Raw genomic sequence first — 19,721 nt, 5'->3', positions numbered from 1 at the left:
ACTCTGTTTTGCATTGAAATGTCCAAAAAACACCGTGTTATATATTTTGTTCAGTTGTGTACTTAGATAATTGCAAATGTTCTTTTAAATCCAGAGAATTTAAAAAATTTAAGCAGTATAAAGCCCATCTTCAAAGTGCCACATTATTCTCGGTTTCTCTTTTAATGCCATACAGTGTTCGACTTCATGTGGTGCTGCACAGATCAATCAACATAGAAATCTATCGAAGTATCAAGAGTGATTCGAAAGCAGTAAGCTACTGTCGGGTCGCCCTCATGATACTTTGTCATACGCTAATCGATCTCTGGAGCGCAGCTTGCACTCCAACACACCTAATGGCCAAATAGTGAGTCTCAGGAACCAATGTGAAGTAGGCTTAGTAGTCTTTCCTGCCACTCTGTTGTTGTTTCTAATATGTTTTTTATTCATTTCCATTAACTGACCCAACCAGTCAAACTCTGATTGAAAAAACAAAGAGCACAATATAACAATTAAAATAAAATTTCTTTATGTTAAGTTTCTTTATGAAGTTTAACATGTTGAATATGAAAATTACATATTTTTATACCATTGACGGTGAAAAAACAAATATTTTCACGTATTAATACATTTTGTTATTGTTACTCGTACACAGAAATAACAAGGTACTAGCACAAAACAAAAGTTTAACATAACAATTACAAAAAGGCAATCGTCCAAAATTTCAGAAGTGTACATTTCATTGTTTTAGTTTCAGACGTAGTCCCCTATCATCGCGTCATCCCACCTTCCCTGTACAACAGACATTTCTAGAATTTTCTGGCAGTGACAATTGGAAAATATTTTTTTTAATATGTGAAAATTGTACTGTTTTTTATTTGCAATTTACCGATATATCGAAATTAATGAAATGAGCTCAAAATTTCCACAAGCTATATACGCCTAAAAACACTGATGCTACATAAAAATAAATATTCCCACAATACTTATAGCACCACTGCCAGGGAACCCACAGATGAGGTTCTTCCAACACATGCGATACATTTAAAGAGGCACGCAAGATTACAACAGTAAAAAAATCAGGATAACAACACAGGTTGACATAAGAGTAGACAAGACAATGAACAAGGGGACAGGCTGAGTATTTATAGTGTCCAGTGATGAGGATGATGACAGGCGGTGCTATATTTACAAACGAGGGACTGGTGAGGGAACGTGGAGGATCATGGGAAATTGGGGGAAACACAGGAGAAACAACCCCAGAAATGTAAAAGATCTATAAAAAGGTGGGGAGAAACAAAACAATTTCACACTGTGGAATTTATTATAAAGAAAGAAAACAAAGCTTCGCCACCAAGACATCCTCTCAATATGCAGAAAACACAGATTGCTTAGAGAATGCTGATTAGAGGATAAAGTGTCAAAGCAAACCAGAGACAAAGTTTAATTAGCCATAGTTCCAAAACAGACAGCATTTGTGTCAAAGCAAACTACGAGATTAATAATGTATCTCAAAGAAATAGCTTACTTTTCCATATGTGAGACTAATAGACAAATATATATTTTTTATATTATTGGGGAAATAACTGAAACCTCAGTTTTGTTCTTATTGCCTGTACATTAACAATAAACCTTTCATCTGTCTGGAATTAAGAGACTGTCCTCCAAAACAGCATGTTTTTCCTCAAAATTCCTAAATTGTGTAATGCAATGTAGGGGATTAAATGAGGAACAGTATTATTTAAACACTATTCTTCACCAAATTTGTAAGAATTATCATGAGCTGTGATCGCAATTATAAGTAATATATTCTCCTACACCCTTTCTAAGGGAAACAAATATCAGCCCAAATTGGGATGAATTTAATTGATTATGATCAATTGCAATCTGCATGTTTAGGCACTCCGGATTATGAGCATGAACTACAAACAACATCACGTCATCTTGCCTAAATGAGTTACTACAAATATCATATCATATCCCTACATTCCATTCGGTCATAAAATACTCTTATCTTGATGGTTTGGTGTGGGTTGCTATGGTCACCAGAGATCTGGTCCTGCGCCTAGCTGTTAGTTGCAGAGTGGGGGTAGACCCCCTGGCGACTAGCTTGCTGGTTGGGTGAGAGGTGTTGTTGTTATATTTAAGAAGTATAGGCACTATAGCAAATACAATTAATTCTAATGGTTTAAAATAAAAACCAGACCCAACACAATCATCATCATAGCAACATTATACACATACATATGATTTCATGACAACAGTAAGCAATAGCTTCGCCTGCTGCCGGTAGAGGCACCAATTCACCCTCTTATGGGCATATTTGGGGAAAGGGGCGAACAACCTCCTCTCATAATGGTTGGAGCATAGACTTGGAATTAAATCCGCCAGTAACGTCATAGGTCTCAACTCTGAGTCGGTGAACATTTAACTTCATTGCATGAGGCAACACAGATTTAATTGGAATGAAAATAGAAAAGTAGGAAACGTCCATGAACATAGCACCACTTTTAAGATATTTCACTAATTTCTGCTTTCATTAGCAAATTGAACCCATCACATTATCCACTGGATCTGAAATCCCAGGCCTATCAAAGGTTCTCCTCCAGTATTCCCTTGCGTTTATGTAAAAAAGTGAGGTGGCTTTATCTTTTAATGCCTTCTTACTCCATTCCTGAGGTTTGAAGTCTGATGAAAATATCATTCTCAACAAGGGTCCCTAGTCCTTTAATGATCTCATATAGAAACTATGTGGATTAATAAAAAAAGAGGAGAGAATTCAAGACGAAATATAGCAGGATGACAGAGGTGGGGGGTATTTTGCTCGTGGTAATAGGTGTCACAGAAGGTCAGGACATGAGAAGACACTGATGAGTACTTATTAGAGGCCCAAATTAGAAGTGTGTCTTTTCTTCCCCCTGGATTGCAAGGACATTCTTTTTCTTTATATGTAATACAGTGCTTCTAGTAGTCGGTCAGAGATCTTTTTGGACTGCAGATAAATTGTTTTAAAGGTAGTGGTGCTTTAGAACCACTCAACTCCTCAAATGCTGCAATATGAGCAAAAAGCCATAAAGTGTGGGATGTGAAGGACAATTTCATTGATTGGGCAATTTGCTCAATGAGTCAGTGTTTAGAGTCGACCCTGAACCTGTCAAATGTGATCTGAACTACCTTTACTGGTGAATTAACCAGGATATGTTGCTACACAGCAAAATAAGCAGTTAAAATAGGTCAAAATAAAGGTCCCATTCCTGCGATCCCATTTTCAACCTTTGGTTAGTGTCTGATGTTGCTGTTAGAGCATAGACAATACCAGCAAAATGATAAAGCTCAAAGTTCAGTGCCAAGCGAGATATTCTCATTAACAGAATTCGCTTTTCAAGGACTACATAAAACGGCTGGAATCCGATTACAGCCCTCTACTTCCCGGGTACATGATGTCACTATTCCGAGTGCTTTTAGAAACCTCCCCCCATAGGAATACGCCAAAAAATGGACGAGGCCTTCCTTAGAGAAGAGGAAGAGCCTGGAGTATTGTTTGGTTATCAGGGATCGTAAACATCTGACAGAGCTACACGCTTAACTACTTTAATTTTCATCACAGCCCTACAGCTGGTAATAGGAATTCAGCTGCACACATTCTAAGATCACCAATGGTCAAATAACAGCTTCCATGACTTTAACATCGGTTGGGAAAGCTGTTCCGTGTAATACACTGATATTTTGTGTGTGCACGCATACCTCTTAAACACTTCTATGAAACATCCTTTGAAATCCTGCTTGCAAGTATCTCTTGGTCAATCTACTTGTTTTATTATCCAACTCGGGTCCAATATAAAAAGGCAAAACTAAAGCTTCTGTTATTAGTGTTAATTAATATAACCGGTCTGACGCCATTCAGTTCCAGTGTCATTTCCCTCGCCATAGTGGGTAAAAATGTGCGATCTATAACAAAGATTGACGTTTGCACATGCACAAGCAGACCTCAGTTACACTTTGTTCGATCCACATGTATTTAATTGCTTTCCTGTAGCTCAGTGGTAAGAGCATTGCATTAACAACGCAAGGTTGTGGGTTCGATCCCAGGGGATTGCAAAAACCTATGTATAAATGTATAGGATAACGCAATGTAAATAGCTTTGGATAAAAGCGTCTGCCAAATGCGTAAATGTAAATGTAATTAGTGAAGTGAGGTTGACGCCATGGTTACTGGGATATCTTCACACAAACACTCTAAGCGGGGAACCAATCACGACAGACCTGGTCAGCTTACCAATCAGAGAGTTTCGGAAGAAGGAATTTATATAGACCTGAAAAAATCCAGTCGTTTTGTTAGAAGAGGGACAGCGGTGAACAATAGACTTGAAATATGTGAAATATAAAGCGTTTTTTTTTTATTAGAAACATGAACATCCATTGTTAAACACCCAAAAAAACATAATCAAATCCTCTAAAACAGCAAAAGACTGGCTCCTTAAACTGTATATATAATCCACACTTTGAGAGTGTTCATTTGACAAATAGGGACGTTCTGATCACATCGATCTGATCGAGGACATTTCGTTTTAGTATCCTCTGATATACCAGATACTAGTCCGATACTTAAATAGTAGGTAGCATGAGATCATGAAAATGACATTTCATGCAGTCTGTTATGTTGCCGTGTTTGAAAGTAAGATGTCTGCCAAGTTGTAAATCCGAAGGTGAAGAAATAACAAAGTTATTTGCTTGTAAAAATGGGAGTCGACTCTGAATCACACAAACGAGATGTGGAATAGTTCACCCGCATATCTACGTCACTATACATAGTCCCCGCCTACGTTTTGCTGAGACTGACGCGAACTTATTTCTCCTCCCCCAAACACTGTCGCTCGTTCGTGATGCGTGTGTATCATGTCTAGAGCCTGTGTTCTACGGTGTGACACTACGTCCGTCTTATTTCAACTACCAAAGGAAGAACGTCTGAGGGAAAAATGGTTACAATTCCTTTTTCAAACGATACCATAGGAGTATAAACCCAGGATTTAACTGTGCGCGCCTCATTTCACCGAAGATTGGTTTAATAATATTGGCTCGTTCACTGCAGGGTATGTGAAACGACTATCCTTGAAAGAGGGGGCAATACCAACTCTATTTGGACCTGTTAGCTCCACCGAATCACAACCTGTAAGTGTGAAAATTCATTTTAACTTCAAGAAATATTTCCGTACCTTATGTCTGTGTTTAGCTTATGCATATAACGCTAACATTAGCATGTACTGTTATTTCTGGGGTGTTACAGTTTGTTTATCTTGCAATTAACTTTGCATTTTGACACATTTGCCGCACGTGCACCTATATAGAAATATTTGGGTGATACTACAATAATTTTTCATAACGTCGACTTTCTGAAATGCTCTATGTACCATGACATCGCACAGTTTAGACGAAATAATAGTATTACTAATGTATTAACAGTATTTTAAGAAAAAAATATTTTATTTCATTGATGAGCAAAAGCACAACATGCATGTTGTCACACTGGGAGTTTTTATGACAAGAGTTGTCACTTGCCACTGACAAACATCCTGCTCCAGTCGTGGTGGAGTTTGTTGTGGATTAGTGTCTTCTTCCTCGTCAGACTCGGGGCTCAAATTGGTACGGAAAAATCGCCTCCATCTCTAGCTACACATATAATGTACGTGACGTCCAACCACATGTAAACCGTAATACTGTAATGATGGTAGTGGGGTTCCATTTGCGCCAAATGATGGACGCGTTTGACCAATAACAACAGACTATACCATCTGACCAATCACATGACAAAAGGTTAGCGGGTAGCCGGGGCCTAGACGGATGAATCGCGGAACGAATCATTTGAGAGTCAGTCAAGAAGTAAGGTACGAATAACTGCCTATTATTACGACATTAAAGTGTTTAAACACATTGTATCTACATAAACTTGTTGTTGGACACTCCATAAACCAAAGTAGGGCCTAAAAAACATATGCTAGGTCCTCTTCAAAACTGAAAAACTATTCATGGTAAACAAACTTGGCTTGCTGTACTTGAAGCGGGCTCAAACCGAGGCTTGTCTTGAGCTCCGAATGTAACCCTACCCCATAATAGAACTGCACAGAGAAAGAATAAGAGCAAAACAGTTGGAAATTGGAAGGATGTCTGAAGCATTGATACTGCGGAAACTGCCACTTATATACGCTCCTAATGATGATTGACAACATCATTAGGTTCTAAACCTACTGGATGTTTAGAAATATGTATTAGGAAAATACTGAATGAATCCAGGTTTTAATATTTCAAAATATACTTTATTATGATTTTACGGCATATTTTTATTACAATTCAGCTAAATGCAGCATTCTACTAAAGCTAGTAGTCTAGTTAACACAATTCAACAAACATGAACTAGAATGTTCTACTTACTGTATAGCAGCATAATATTCAAACGTTTAAGAAGAAGTCCTTAAAGTCTTTAATCCAGGAAGTATACAAAGGGGTCATTCGATGTGTATACACGGTTTACGGTTAAAAAACACTGCATTTTCCACATAATGTGCATGTTTGTATCTCCTCTTTACCCTGCCTCTCTGAAACGTGATGATTTTTTACGAAGCTCATCACTCATCACAAGCGAGGTGTGCTAGGATTGGTAATCAGTGCATAGCGATTGGTTGAATACTGCAAGCGAGTGACGGAAATGTAACACCTCTTACCATATTTGGAAAATCAAGATCCCAAGCAATTGTACTGACAGGTCACCCACCTTACTTGCATATACATTTGTGTGGTCTAAGTCAAATCATACCATGAACCGATGTAGATTTGTGGGGATGTGGTTACACTGGGCATTTCAAGCAGGTATGGGTGAGCATTCGCTTTTAGATAGAATGCATCTTTTTTCCATCTTTTACATGTCTAATATATGCAGGGGCAACTTATAACACACCAAAGACACAGAAAACACGTATTCGCGCCCTATGACCCCTTTAAAGTACTGTTATTGCATCTAGATGGACATTACTACTCATAAGTTGGTAAGAGCAGAGCTTCTTTCAATACTGAATGAAGCTTTTTTTTTATAAAAATACAGCTTGTTTATTCTGTGTTATTCACTCACTTATCTATAATTGTACTCTTTGAAATGAATTGAAATTAGCATTTGTCTACAGGCGAATGTAATCTATTAAATTAGAATTATTTGATTCTCAGTTCATCATTAACAACCCTGTTGGTGAGATATGAGAGAAATAAAAACAAGTTCATTCAACTGTGACTAAGAATACATTACAGATAACTTAAAATTCAAAGTGATAACTTAAAGAATAGTGATCAATTAAATTAGCAGCTGTCTGGTCCAAATAGAAACTTCTGTCTTTACTTTTATAGCTTATGTAAGTTGTTTCATCTGGAAGTTTTTTTTTTAGTCTGTGAAAAACAGAACACACTGACCTTCAAAATGATGAAAGAACAAACATAGTCACGACTATGTGTTATTTGTGCAGCCCACCTGCCTCCATTGAATAAAATCTTTATGATCAAAAATAAAAAAAAACCTCAAAAACAGGTATGGGTGTGAAATGGCAAAAGTCCTGGATTTATGACAAGCTGTGAGATGGACTCCAAGTCCTATCTGAAAAAAAGTTAGTGTTTGAAGAGTCTTTAGACATAACCCAGCATGGCAAAAAAAAAACTAAGGCTTCTCAATGGGAGTCTAAAATACAACAGAGTTGGCAATTGTTCAGAGAAGGATGGCAGAGGGGTTAGAGGACATAATAGGTGAGTTTTTGGATGAGATAAAGAGAGGTGTGATACAGGTCTAGACTAGATGTGTAGCCACAGGACAGACTTAAAACTTGTATTGTACCTGCAGAATATCATAACAAATATTATATTCTTTGATCTCTTGAGAGTGTTGTATTATGAAATCATTTATTCCAACCAAAAAGACTCAGTACGCTATGAGAATTGCTGTTGAAGATAGTGGTAAATGAAACCTAAAATAACAGTGTTCACAACTTTTATGATGAAAACAAATGCAACATTTTTATTTTTGGGTGAACTATCCCTTTGAGTAACTAAAATAGAGTTTCTACGAAGTCATCAGCTGTGTCCCGAGGATGAAATAAACTCCCAACTTTGTCGATATAAAAGTGCACACAGATGTATACCAGACACAATGTTCTCATGTAAGAGACTCCCGCTGGCCGACAGACGGCTTCGTTCACTCTAGCCAAAGGTACACACACCTCATGCTGATAATAAGTTATGAGGTTTTCAAAAGGTCATATTGCCGCCACAGTCTGCCGAGACAAAACGTAGGTTTAACAGCCATTTGTTTTATTGCACACAGTTAGGCTATCAGAAGAAGCATTAGGATGATTGAAACCTGAAAACCTAGATTATTCATTTTAAGAAAAAAATGAATATTGCTGTTGGCACTTTCTCTTCTTTCACTGGTATGTATGAGAGACAAATGTTGTGTCCTTTTTGGAGGATCTTTATCTCCATTAAAGTAGTCCTAAAAATTTGCATTCTGCCGTGGGTTTGCATGCAATTTGACTCATTCAAGAGCAGATTGTGGTGTTTTTGACTAATTCTCAGTCACCATCCATCTCAATGATATACTCTGTTATGTAAACGGGAGTGAAGGTACATCATGGACAACAGGTTGGGAGCGGGGAGGGTGCTGTGGATTTACACTCAACACTAAGGCAGAGACAAATGTATGTTGTATGAAAATAAACACAGAGCGAGATGCAGAGAGATAGACAGAAAGAGAGGTAGAGCGAGATGTGCTCCCATGAGGGCTAACCTATTTCAATAATGAAAAGACTGAGCATTGCTCAGATGCTAGTATACAAACCTATGGGTACACACTCCCCTGCTTATTCAAACAAATCAATCTGAATTGCTTTGTCTCAATGATTAATTTTGGTGCAACTAAGCGTGTTATTAATCATCACTAGTGTTCATCAACAATGACATTACAAATAGGTTTCAGACATTTGTTTTTATGCTGTTTGAAACATAATATTTCTGTTACATAATGAACATTTTATGCAAATGTTAATTTAAATGTTCCTATCCCGACTAGCAATGGGTGTTTATGCTCATGTTGATAAAATATGTAAAATTGTCTTTTCAAAACTTCTGCTGCATTTTATTGAGTTACGGTGAGAGGGTTCAGAAAATGTGATGTGATAAGAGAACACAGTGAGCATCAGTGCTCCCTGTTTTTTGCATTGCATTGTTCAGGGCGCAGATGTTTCAGTGCACTGGAATGATTTTTCAAGACTTTGACATATTGAATTATGTTTGTTATAAACATTGGCATGTCGTTATCCAGCTTCAATTACGTCTGCCATGTCCGCTAAAGTACATGGCGAATATTTTGTGAACAAGGGAATTTTTCTGACGTATCATTTCAAAAGCGTCTCATCTGTTTATTAAATATCTGAAAAACATTTTATTTCATATAATTATCTTTATAAAGAAAGTGTACGAGATTCATTTTCGTGGATCTGATTGTTACATTTTACTTGTTTTGTTGGATGTTTTCCATATGACCTTATCTTTTGTTACAATTGAAAAAAGTAAAATGTTTGATCACAACTTATTCAAATAAATCTACATTTTCTTCCCTACAATTCTACATTTTTAATAATATATAGAAATCCAACATCATATGGGTGAATATATTACAAATGATTGCGAACGTAAACAGTGAAAATCATTTTTTGTTAACTTTAAACTGGATGGCAGGTCATATGTCAATAAGTACATCATAAAAAAAAACTACGTACAAAAGGGATTGAACTTTTATAGATTTTGCACTTGTTTTAAATGTCAAACTGCAAACCTTACAAATGAGCTTGATGTATTCAGAAAACCATTTTTGTTTGCAGTATGCATCAGATGGTCAGTCAACAGATTGTGGTCTGATTGGTGGCTTCTAAACATGAATCACACACGAATACATGGTGATCGTGAAAACCATAGAGCGCCAAAGACTGGTGTTGCCAGCACTGTCCATGCCACAAACATAATAAAATGACACAGTATGCCAGCAGCAGCAGAAACAGGCCAGCGCTTTATAGCTCAAACTGATCGGCATTGCTCGATAATGACTCAAATGAGCATCAGTCTTCATTTAAAAACAGTGATTCCAGATTATTGTGCCTGTTTTGGCAATTCATCCTTTAATTCAGAAACAGATGAGACTCAGTTGCACGTGCACAAACACACACACTGTACAGGATGCCCAGACAGCTCTTCCAAAATTCACACTTCACAACCCTTGTGACTTGTTGAAACACTTTTGTACTGAAATGAAAAACGTGTATGTAAAGCATTAATTAGCAATTAAGGCATATAAATGATGGTTTTGTATGGGATGAGGTGAGTGGAGAGGAAGCAGTTTGCAGGAAAGCAGACTTGTCGGTGTCTGATGAGAAGGAAGCATTAGCACAACCTAATTACACCAGCAGCATGGCCAGTGTTTCAGCCTACACTGGGATATCATCCAGCTGCTTATCACTGATAAGGGAAATCTATTGTCCTTGTCTTCGGATGTATTTAGACGCCAAAGAGTCTTGACAATCAAATGACAGTTTTCCATATGAATATTAACTACGCAGCTTTCTGTCAGTCACAGCATTCTTTAGTCTTATATTTTGGTATAATGATGCTAAACTGTACAACGTTTATATGCTGTAAAACACTCCACATCCCTTTTCTTCATATTTAGTTAATTAGCTATCTCATTAATGCTGCGTCTTGCAACTGGAAACAATTAAAATTGCCCTGGAAGACATTAGTATTAATAATAGCCACTGGCTAGTGATACACATTATAATGTTGCAATATTCTCTTGTTGTTTACTGTCGATACATTTATTCAGTTCTTTGTTTACCATATATCTGGTCTTAATGAGCTCTGCAACTACTTTCAATGTGTTTTAAATGACTGTTTATCTGCCATTTCCTTTATTATGTCATATTTGATTAGCCGGATTAATTTGATTAATTTCTCCTGGATCTGTCTTTCAATTACATTCTAATTCAAGTATCTAACAATCTGTTTTATCCTATTCAGACTGCTTTGTGATCAAACCACAGCACCGAAACTGCAACACTGAGAATAATCAAACAACATTCTCATTTGTGCTGACTTAACTCATTTGTTTCACCATCCTAATGCAAAAAAGTGTTGCATTCGACTCATCTCCTACACTATCTATTTTTTATACAACTTTTTCTGTAAATTATATTTCATCTTGCTGTATATAACGCATACCTTTTACTGAAATAGTCTATTCTATTTTTACTTGTACATATTTACATACACACATAACTTTACTCTCTATAGCTTTACTCTTATGTTTACTGTATTGTATTTCTTAATTTTTATACCATACCATTTTTTATACCATTTATACCTTAATTGTATAGCCATATACAAATACTTTTTATAGACATCTCAGGCACTGCTTTTATAAGTGAATCCTTTACTACTCATTTTACTCAGGGTATCCCAAAGGGCTCTGTTCTTGGTCCTCTACTATGCATTATCCACTGAATGACATTAACCCCAGTGATGGGAACACCAGTGTTTTACTGATTACCTTCAAATGTGCACACTTATACACCTGGTACTTAGTACCCAGTATAATTTTTTTAATGTAATACTGACTTACCTATATTATTTTATTTGCTCCATCATCCCATTGTAAAATATCATGTTATTTATGCATTACTTTTAGCATCTTAAACCAAGACTGTATTCCATTCTTTATGATATTGCACATCTTTGATTGTTTGCAAATGTTGTTCCAAAGGGTACACAGCAAAAAATTTAATCATGAATCCTTCACAGAGCCTTTGATTTATAAAAGCACTATGCAAGGAAATCATTGTCCAATTATGTATAGTATATATACACCAAAAACGCCCAAAAAGTCCAAGATGAGGTGCCTAGGCCCAAATAATAAAAGCAAAATGAAGCCCACACACTAAAAATAGAAGAGAAAGGCCGTTGTTTTACTGAAAATGGTCACATGTGACTTTCTCAATGCTAGAACAAACTGTCTCGATTCAGAGTTGATTAAGGTTTGTGTTCATGCATGTCTGAACATAATCAATATTCACAACTGGCATAACTTAATTACCCCTAGTCATTTTTTTTTGCAGCATTTACAAATGCTTCTTCTAGAGGTTACGCTTGACGGACAACATTTTCCATGACAAGCTTTTATGTGTACAGGGGATTTACATCTGACAGAGTTGTAAATGCCTGAGAAGTAGCGAATTTTGGATTAATATCGCTCTGCCCATTGGGGTAATGGTATGCTGTATAAAGGTTGTGTTGATTTTTCTGTTTGGCATTTCTGAGTATATGTTTGTGTGTATATCTGTCAATTTTAGCTGCTACGTTCTCTGTCTACACTCACCCTGAAAAGATGGACTGACAACGACAGAAGGAATAAACTGAAGGTGTTTGATAGATCGAGAATGTCATTTTAGAACCCATCTGTCAAGACCTGTAATCTTCCGAAATGACAGCTGAGAAAAAAGTCCACACACACAATTTTCCCCTCACCCTCCAATAAACACTCCTCATTTTCTCATGAGAGGTTGCCTAGCAACATCACACATTCCGAGATTGTTTACAATGCTTGAAAGTGATCATGAAAGGAAAGCCGCACTATAGCAAGGTATTTATAAAGGTTGCCTAAATTAAGAATTACAAGTACAGGTACACTAAAAGTGAATAAATAAGGACTAAATTTTAAATCAGATACACAAATCTCTCACACGAAAATCGATTGATCTGGCTGTTATTTAGATCATCCCAAACACATCTGTTTTTTAATTTTGAAAGAGTACATAGGTAAACCTAGGTAAAAGTAAACCTTTAAGATGCAGAAGTGTAGAATATAGAATATATATTGATTAGGACTGTTTTTGACTCATCTTAAAGTCTGAATTCACCTTACTTTAAATCAAGAAGCATTCATTTAACTGGCCATGTTGAAATTCGTTTCCAAAATTACCTGAGTTAAAAGATAATATGAGACTTACATGACCGTGTTGATGCCGGAAAGCTGTTGGAACATCTGGAGTCCACAGCCCACGATGAGAGCGCGACGAACTGGAGGATAGGTCAACATGCGCCAGATCACCGGGCCCTCTGTAAGCACAAAAACACACATTTACGTCAAAACATTGACCAAATTCCTCAAAAACGAATGACCCACACTTGGCATCACAGCTGTTCCCTCTGTCACCAGTACAAATACAAACATCACTAAGATTTTTGTAAAACTTAACTTTATTTAGAAACATGTTGTTTACAAACATCTAAAAAAGAGCGAAAGTGATATTTTGCAAAGTGAAGATGTTTCAGTTCAGGTTGGATTGTGTTAAAAATACACCATTACATTAACTGTAAACTTCAACAATGATGATGACCAAAGAACTCTCACCTGCCAAAATCAGAAAGGCCCAATGTGCACCAGTAGTGTACATTTACATTTAGCAGAAGCTTTTATGACTACAAATGAGGTAAACAATGGAAGCAATTTGAACAAAATAAGGACAACAACAACCATAAGCGCCATAAAACTGGTCTCATATAGCCATATAGCCACAGTGCAAATCTTTTAGGATAGAAAGAGTAGAAAAGAGATAAAAGTCAGAACTAATCGGTCAGGTGCTGATGGAAGAGATTTTGTTTTCAGTCGATTCTTAAAGATGGCTACAGAATCTGCTGATCTTGTGCAGGGGGCAGATCATTCCAAAAATTTCGAACTGATCCAGAGAATACGTCAAAGGCTTTTTCATTTAAACAAAATGAAAGCATCAGATTCTTACAGATTCCAAACCTATTTCCATTACTTATATGAGCAGACATAATTCGGTATGGCTTTAATGTGGAGTCCCTACACTGAATTCAACAATGATCCTCCAAAGATATGCCCTTTTTAACTAAACCGATTAATGAAATCATCCAGATGAAAACACAGATATCAAATAATCATAAGTGATGTACTGCATGTGGTTATTAGGTCTGTTCCTTCTGTACAATCCCATGCGCACTTCACTACATGTGTCATGGTTAGGCTCTGTTTTGGTTTATTTTTCTGTTCTCTTGCCTCTTTTGTTCCCTTGGCTGTTAATTGCCCTACATCTGATTTAATTTCCCTTGATTAAATTTTCCCATGTATTTAAGCCCCTTAGTTCCTTGACTTCTATTGTTTATGGTTACATGTGCTTTTTGTTCCTGTTGTATTTCATTGGATTTCTTAGGACTCATTAAACGATAGCCTTTTGGATTATACTCTGTTGTTGTGTTCATTATATTTTTATAAAGGCTACACGTTACAGAATAGCTCTCTCTTTCTTTTCGGTTTGTGTTAGCCCTTCCCTGACCATTCTCTCAGTATTTTTAATATACCAGCCTGAGGGAGCTATGGAAGGCACACCTACAAGCGAACGGTCCTAGAGAGAACTTCGGCACTTCTGTGGAGTCTGCCATGCTGAGGACATCTCTAGCCCAACTCCCGAACCAAGTTCCTGAACCTTCCTCACCCGAATCCCCGCTGGTCCCGTCCAGCTATCATTCTTCTCCCAAGTCCCCGCTGGTCCCGTCCAGGTCTCCTTCGTCTCCTGAGCCCCCGCTGGTCCCGTACAGCTCTACTGCGTCTCCCGAGTCCCCGCTGGTCCCGTCCAGCTCTCCTTCTTCTCCCGAGTCCCCGCTGGTCCCGTCCAGCTCTCCTTTGTCTCCTGAGTCCCAGCTGGTCCCATCCAGCTCTCCTTTGTCACCGCTGCTTCTGCTCCGGGCACCTCCCTGGCTCCTCCAGTCCTCATAACCACCCTGGCCCCTTGGACTGTCCCCTTTTCCCCTTGCCCCATTGTGTCGCCTGTCCCATCTCTGCAATGCCTCCTCCCTCCGGTGACTCCCCAATGGACTGCAGTCCTGGCTGATCTCTGGGCCAACACCTTGCTCCTCCTGCTCCGGGCTCCTCCCACCTTCATCACGGCATTGTCCCCTTTTCCTGTGGCCTGCCCCTCGTCCACCTCCTGAGTCCACGCCTTACTTCCTCCGTTGGACTGCTCGTCAGCGCGAGAATGCAACTTTCCGGTAGGGGGGCGATATGTCACAGTTATGCTCTGTTTTGGTTTAGTTTTCTGCTCTCCTGCCTCGTTTGTTCGCTTTGTTGTCATTTGACCCACACCTAATTCAGTTTCCCATGATTATATCCCTATGTATTTAAGCCCTGTGTGTTCCCTGTTTTGGTATTGTTCATGGTTATGTGTGCTTTGTGTTCCTGTGCTGTTCCTTGGATTAATTGGACGATACCCCTTTTTTAATAGAAAAAATTGTCACTACAGTAGTATTTTACATTAAATACAAATTCCCTGATGTAGACTTTGCAGTAACCTTTTTCCATATTTGCAGAATATTTAACATTAAGGGTGCTTTTACATTTTTGCAACACTTCCTTACTCCCCTCTGTAACAGATATACCACCCTAATTAAAGCCATAATGTCACATGTCAATCAAATATTTGTTTTGTATGACTTATTTGTACTGCGCAACACATTTTGAGTACTTGAGTACTGTAAGAAACGGCAAAATGATCTCAAACGCTTTTCAGAATTAACAATATGTACAATTAGCACAACAAATTCTACATAAAAGGAAAATTCTACCAGTGTAACCACCTCCTTACATGTAGGGGAACTGTTGCTTAGTGCTGAGAGTGTTTCTTTTTTTGCTTATGAGAAATATTACACTGTAAAATTATCAATAGCTTTACTTACATAAACAGTTTTTTTAAACTAGCCTCCAAACGGCAAACGCATCAGATTGTGAAAGAAACCTACTGCATATTTTATGCAAAATGATGGCCGGTTATTCCTCTGAGACATCGGCTGATTTGATTACTGCTCCAAATTCAGATTCATAAACTGCATTTAACAAGATTTAATATGGTGTTGAGTTCATCCACACAGACCTGCAATTTTTAGTTTCAAATAAAGCGGATAAACATCTGTGTTTCTTTTTAATCGAATCACAGCAGGAGCACAGTAACTAAGGAAATAGGAGAAACATTCTTCCCAGTACAGAGGATTTTTTATGGAAGAAAGCATGTAAAGTGGTGATCATGTGCAGTTCTCCATTTATCCCATAATTTAGTTCAGACATATATTCTATGAATAGTAATCAATGGCAGATTTGGCTCTTCCAAGGAACAACTTTGTGTCTTTGAGTAGTGTCGTAGTTTTGAATAGTGTAATAGATACCGCATGACAATGTCATCTGGCCTACCCGAATAATGAAATTGAGACATAAAATGGAGATTTGCGGGTGGACTATGATGATTTGTGCGGGTAAGCAGATTACCAGAACACCCTATAACCACCAAAACCAACATTCATAAAGAACACTATTGCAATAACCTACGTTTACAACAACGTTAAACGGTTTCTTATACTATAACTGTATGTATGTTTTCATTAAGATGCACAAAATAAAGTGTATTTGAAGAAGGCCTGCAATCAAGCACTTTATGCCATATTTAAATTGGCTTTGATTGCTTTGAACAAAAATCTTCTCTTGATCTCCATGGAAACCACTTGGTCAGATAACCTTTTCTCTGTACTAATGTCAAAGGTAGACACATTAACTGAAGCAGTAAAATGTTAGAAGTATAGTGGTGGTTAACTCTGAGTGTGGCTTACCCTTGGACCATTTTATTTAATGATAATGTAATTTCCTTTTGAGCCCAAACAAAATGAAATCCCCAATAACAGTACATTTAATACCTATAACACTAGGCAGAAAACCATCGTAATTGCAAATTATGTTGAAAACAATTATAGTGTGGCCATTCTCCAGGGTTTATGCAGTGATATGAGCTTATTTCAGTGGACATCATAATACACATCAATTACTGTTACATGATCTTCTTACAGTAAAGTTCTTTTTTGGACCGAAAATGTTGTTCTGCTCTAGTGATATTGATAGGTAACTGGAGAACTGGTCTCGGGGAAGCCTTGCACCGTTAGGTTGATTTACGGAATATTGGACACCTTTTTATGGGCCATTCGCGTTTATTTGTGTATTCAAAAATAGCTAGAAGGAGCTTCAACGTATTAGAACAGAATGGATTTAATATTGCATTCTCTCATATTACTTTAACTTAGTAAAGGGGACATGGCTGCAAGACTATATTTATCTACTGTGTAAACCTGTTTAACAGACATTTCCCATATTTACTGCTGATCTTCTATGATTCATCAATGTGCTAACTGAAAATGCACTGCAAAGTTATTCCCAAACAGTATTTAGGACCTTTCAGCGCCAAAAACACCAAACCAATTCAATTCAAGATAATTTATATAGTATTTTCACAATGTGCATTGTTCCAAAGCAGCATTTAGGAGCAAAGAATTGCAGAAAAACACAGAAAGTTAAACACAGCACAGTGCATGTTGTTTATAGAACAAGCAAGATCATTCTAATAAATAATATGTAATAAATAAATAATTCAATAAATGCAGTCTCCCTGTGAGCTAGTCAACACTGCCCTGTATAGACAGTATAGACATTAGACCACCACCACCTAACCAAGTGAATAAACCAATAAATAAGGGTATTGCCAAAGAACAGGTGATCCCCATTGACAACAAAATCCCTGCCAGCTATATCTGGATCGATTCAAAGACGGAAGACCGATCAATGTGCCAACTACTCTGGAGCCACAAAAAGGCAGCCAGCCACATCATTCATAAATCTCTAATCAATCATGTGCCCACTTTAATTGGACTACAATTTGCTTACAACATGACAGACCACTTCTGATACACTTTAATGGATGAGCAAAGAACGGCAGTTATGGTTTTTTATAAACACTATGGCAACAAAGGGACAAGCCTATCACTCTTTCATGTAATTCTGACCAAGAATCAGGTGAACTGGTTGCCAGGCATCCCCGATTAAGTTCACCAATCCCGGCTACAAAGAGTCGCCCCTGCAGCTGGGTAGTTATCAAAGAGTGCCCTGGGCAAATGGTTGCTAGGATGCTAGACGTACCCTGGAGACGAGAGTACGGTCTCGCTCTAGCTTTCTCTCCCTTTTTCTTTCACTTTCTCTCATCTCGTAGTCTACACGCTTTGTTTCTTAGACCTCAGACCGGCTTTGAATAAAGGAAGTCTACACACAAAGGATGTCCTCATTATCATGTCCTGAAATCATATGCAGAAAAAATGCAATATAGATAAAAGCGATTTTCACTCTTTTAACTTGTTAAAAGTGTTGCATATGGGTTACAATTTGTATAAGGTAATGATTACAGTACATTCTGAAGAAGAGATGCTGTAGACATTTGTGGTTGACTGCTGCAGGGGGCATGCATGCTGTTTATTATTCAGGAGTATGCGTTTGTGAAATACAATAGGAGACTAATTTTAAATCCTTTAAGAACTATTGCAAAAAGCCACATTAAATCCCACAACCAGGATTTATTGATTAAATCAAGTGACCATGCTAAAAAAAGAAATAATATGACATAATGAATACATTTCTGCATGTTTTGCACTTTTTGTTGGGGGGTTTGCTGACACTTTCCCATGTGATTACCACGTGAACACGCCCACACGAGTGGTAAAACACTCGGCAAAATGAATGATTACAATGTCAGGAAACTCTCTTCCGCGCAACATTTGAGTGTCCAAGAACACCTGATTCCATTGCAAGTCGTAAGGTAGTCGTAAGGATCACCGTCGAGTCCAGTGCTTATTAGCAATTGCGTTTAGTCCCGGTTTCTTTGTTGCTTCTATTGAAAGCAACCATTTTTTGATGAAGTGTTTTCCAACTCAAGTGGCTGTGTTCCTTGGGTGTCCCTTCATGTTCACGTGGGAAAGTGCGTCTATGCATTCCCTCTATCTAATATTATTTCAAACTTATAAAGAAGCCTTTGGGAGCTATTTAAAGAAAAGAAGATATCTATATAATAAGGATGGATATTACTTTACATACAGTATATAAAGAATATAGATGGATCTAAATTTTTTGATATCTGTAGTGTGTAAATGTCTACTGTGTCAGTGTTTCAAAGCAATATACATATACTTTGATAGTGCAAATATGACAGTGCTAAAAGGTGGAACATCTCCAATGACAAATACAAGGCATACAAGCACATGACGTTACGTTACTAATACTACCATCGGTTGTACCCTTCGAAATCCTTCATTCTGAAGGGCCCTTTGAAGTGTCCAGTTTCGAGCGTTTCGGTTCGGAATGACCTTTCACTATGGACACCATGATATTTTCACTCCGAAGTGCCCTTTGGAGGGCAAAATATCCCAGTTAACTGTCTGTTAACTCTTGTGTTCTTGTGATTCCTGTCCTTTAGTCAAATTTTAGCTTAATTAGTTCCTCATCAGTTTCCTTAGTTACCTATTGTGTTATGATTTGTTTCCATAGCTACCAATTATGTTCAGCTATTTTGATTAGTTCCCTCTGAAGTCCACATGTTTATACTCTCCTTGTTTATTTTGGGGTGGTTTTACATTCCAGATGATGGTAAAGTTTATATGAAAAGTTTTGTTCCTGTTCATGCTTGTAAAGAGTACATGACACCTGTGTCACATAGAACGCTACTTTCATGTTGAAACAGCTGTCCTGTCAAGTCAAGGATTATAGCGCAAGCTTATAGTTGCTGTTATAT

At 37.6% G+C, this 19,721-nt stretch overlaps 1 protein-coding gene across 1 annotated transcript in view; it reads right to left on the bottom strand.

The window, feature by feature from the left end:
- Window positions 1-19,721, bottom strand: part of LOC130420552 (proton myo-inositol cotransporter-like) — a 56,468-nt gene that overhangs the window by 8,278 nt on the left and 28,469 nt on the right. Inside the window, exon 4 of the mRNA XM_056747888.1 lies at window positions 13,062-13,170. Coding sequence (XP_056603866.1) covers window positions 13,062-13,170 — 109 coding nt within the window. The remainder of the gene's footprint in view (window positions 1-13,061; window positions 13,171-19,721) is intronic.

Source organism: Triplophysa dalaica, chromosome 5, assembly GCF_015846415.1.
Source record: "Triplophysa dalaica isolate WHDGS20190420 chromosome 5, ASM1584641v1, whole genome shotgun sequence".
In the NCBI taxonomy this organism is placed as follows: Eukaryota; Metazoa; Chordata; class Actinopteri; order Cypriniformes; family Nemacheilidae; genus Triplophysa; species Triplophysa dalaica.
The sequence above is the reverse complement of the archived record's forward strand: the minus strand, read 5'-3'. Positions and strand labels throughout refer to the sequence as shown.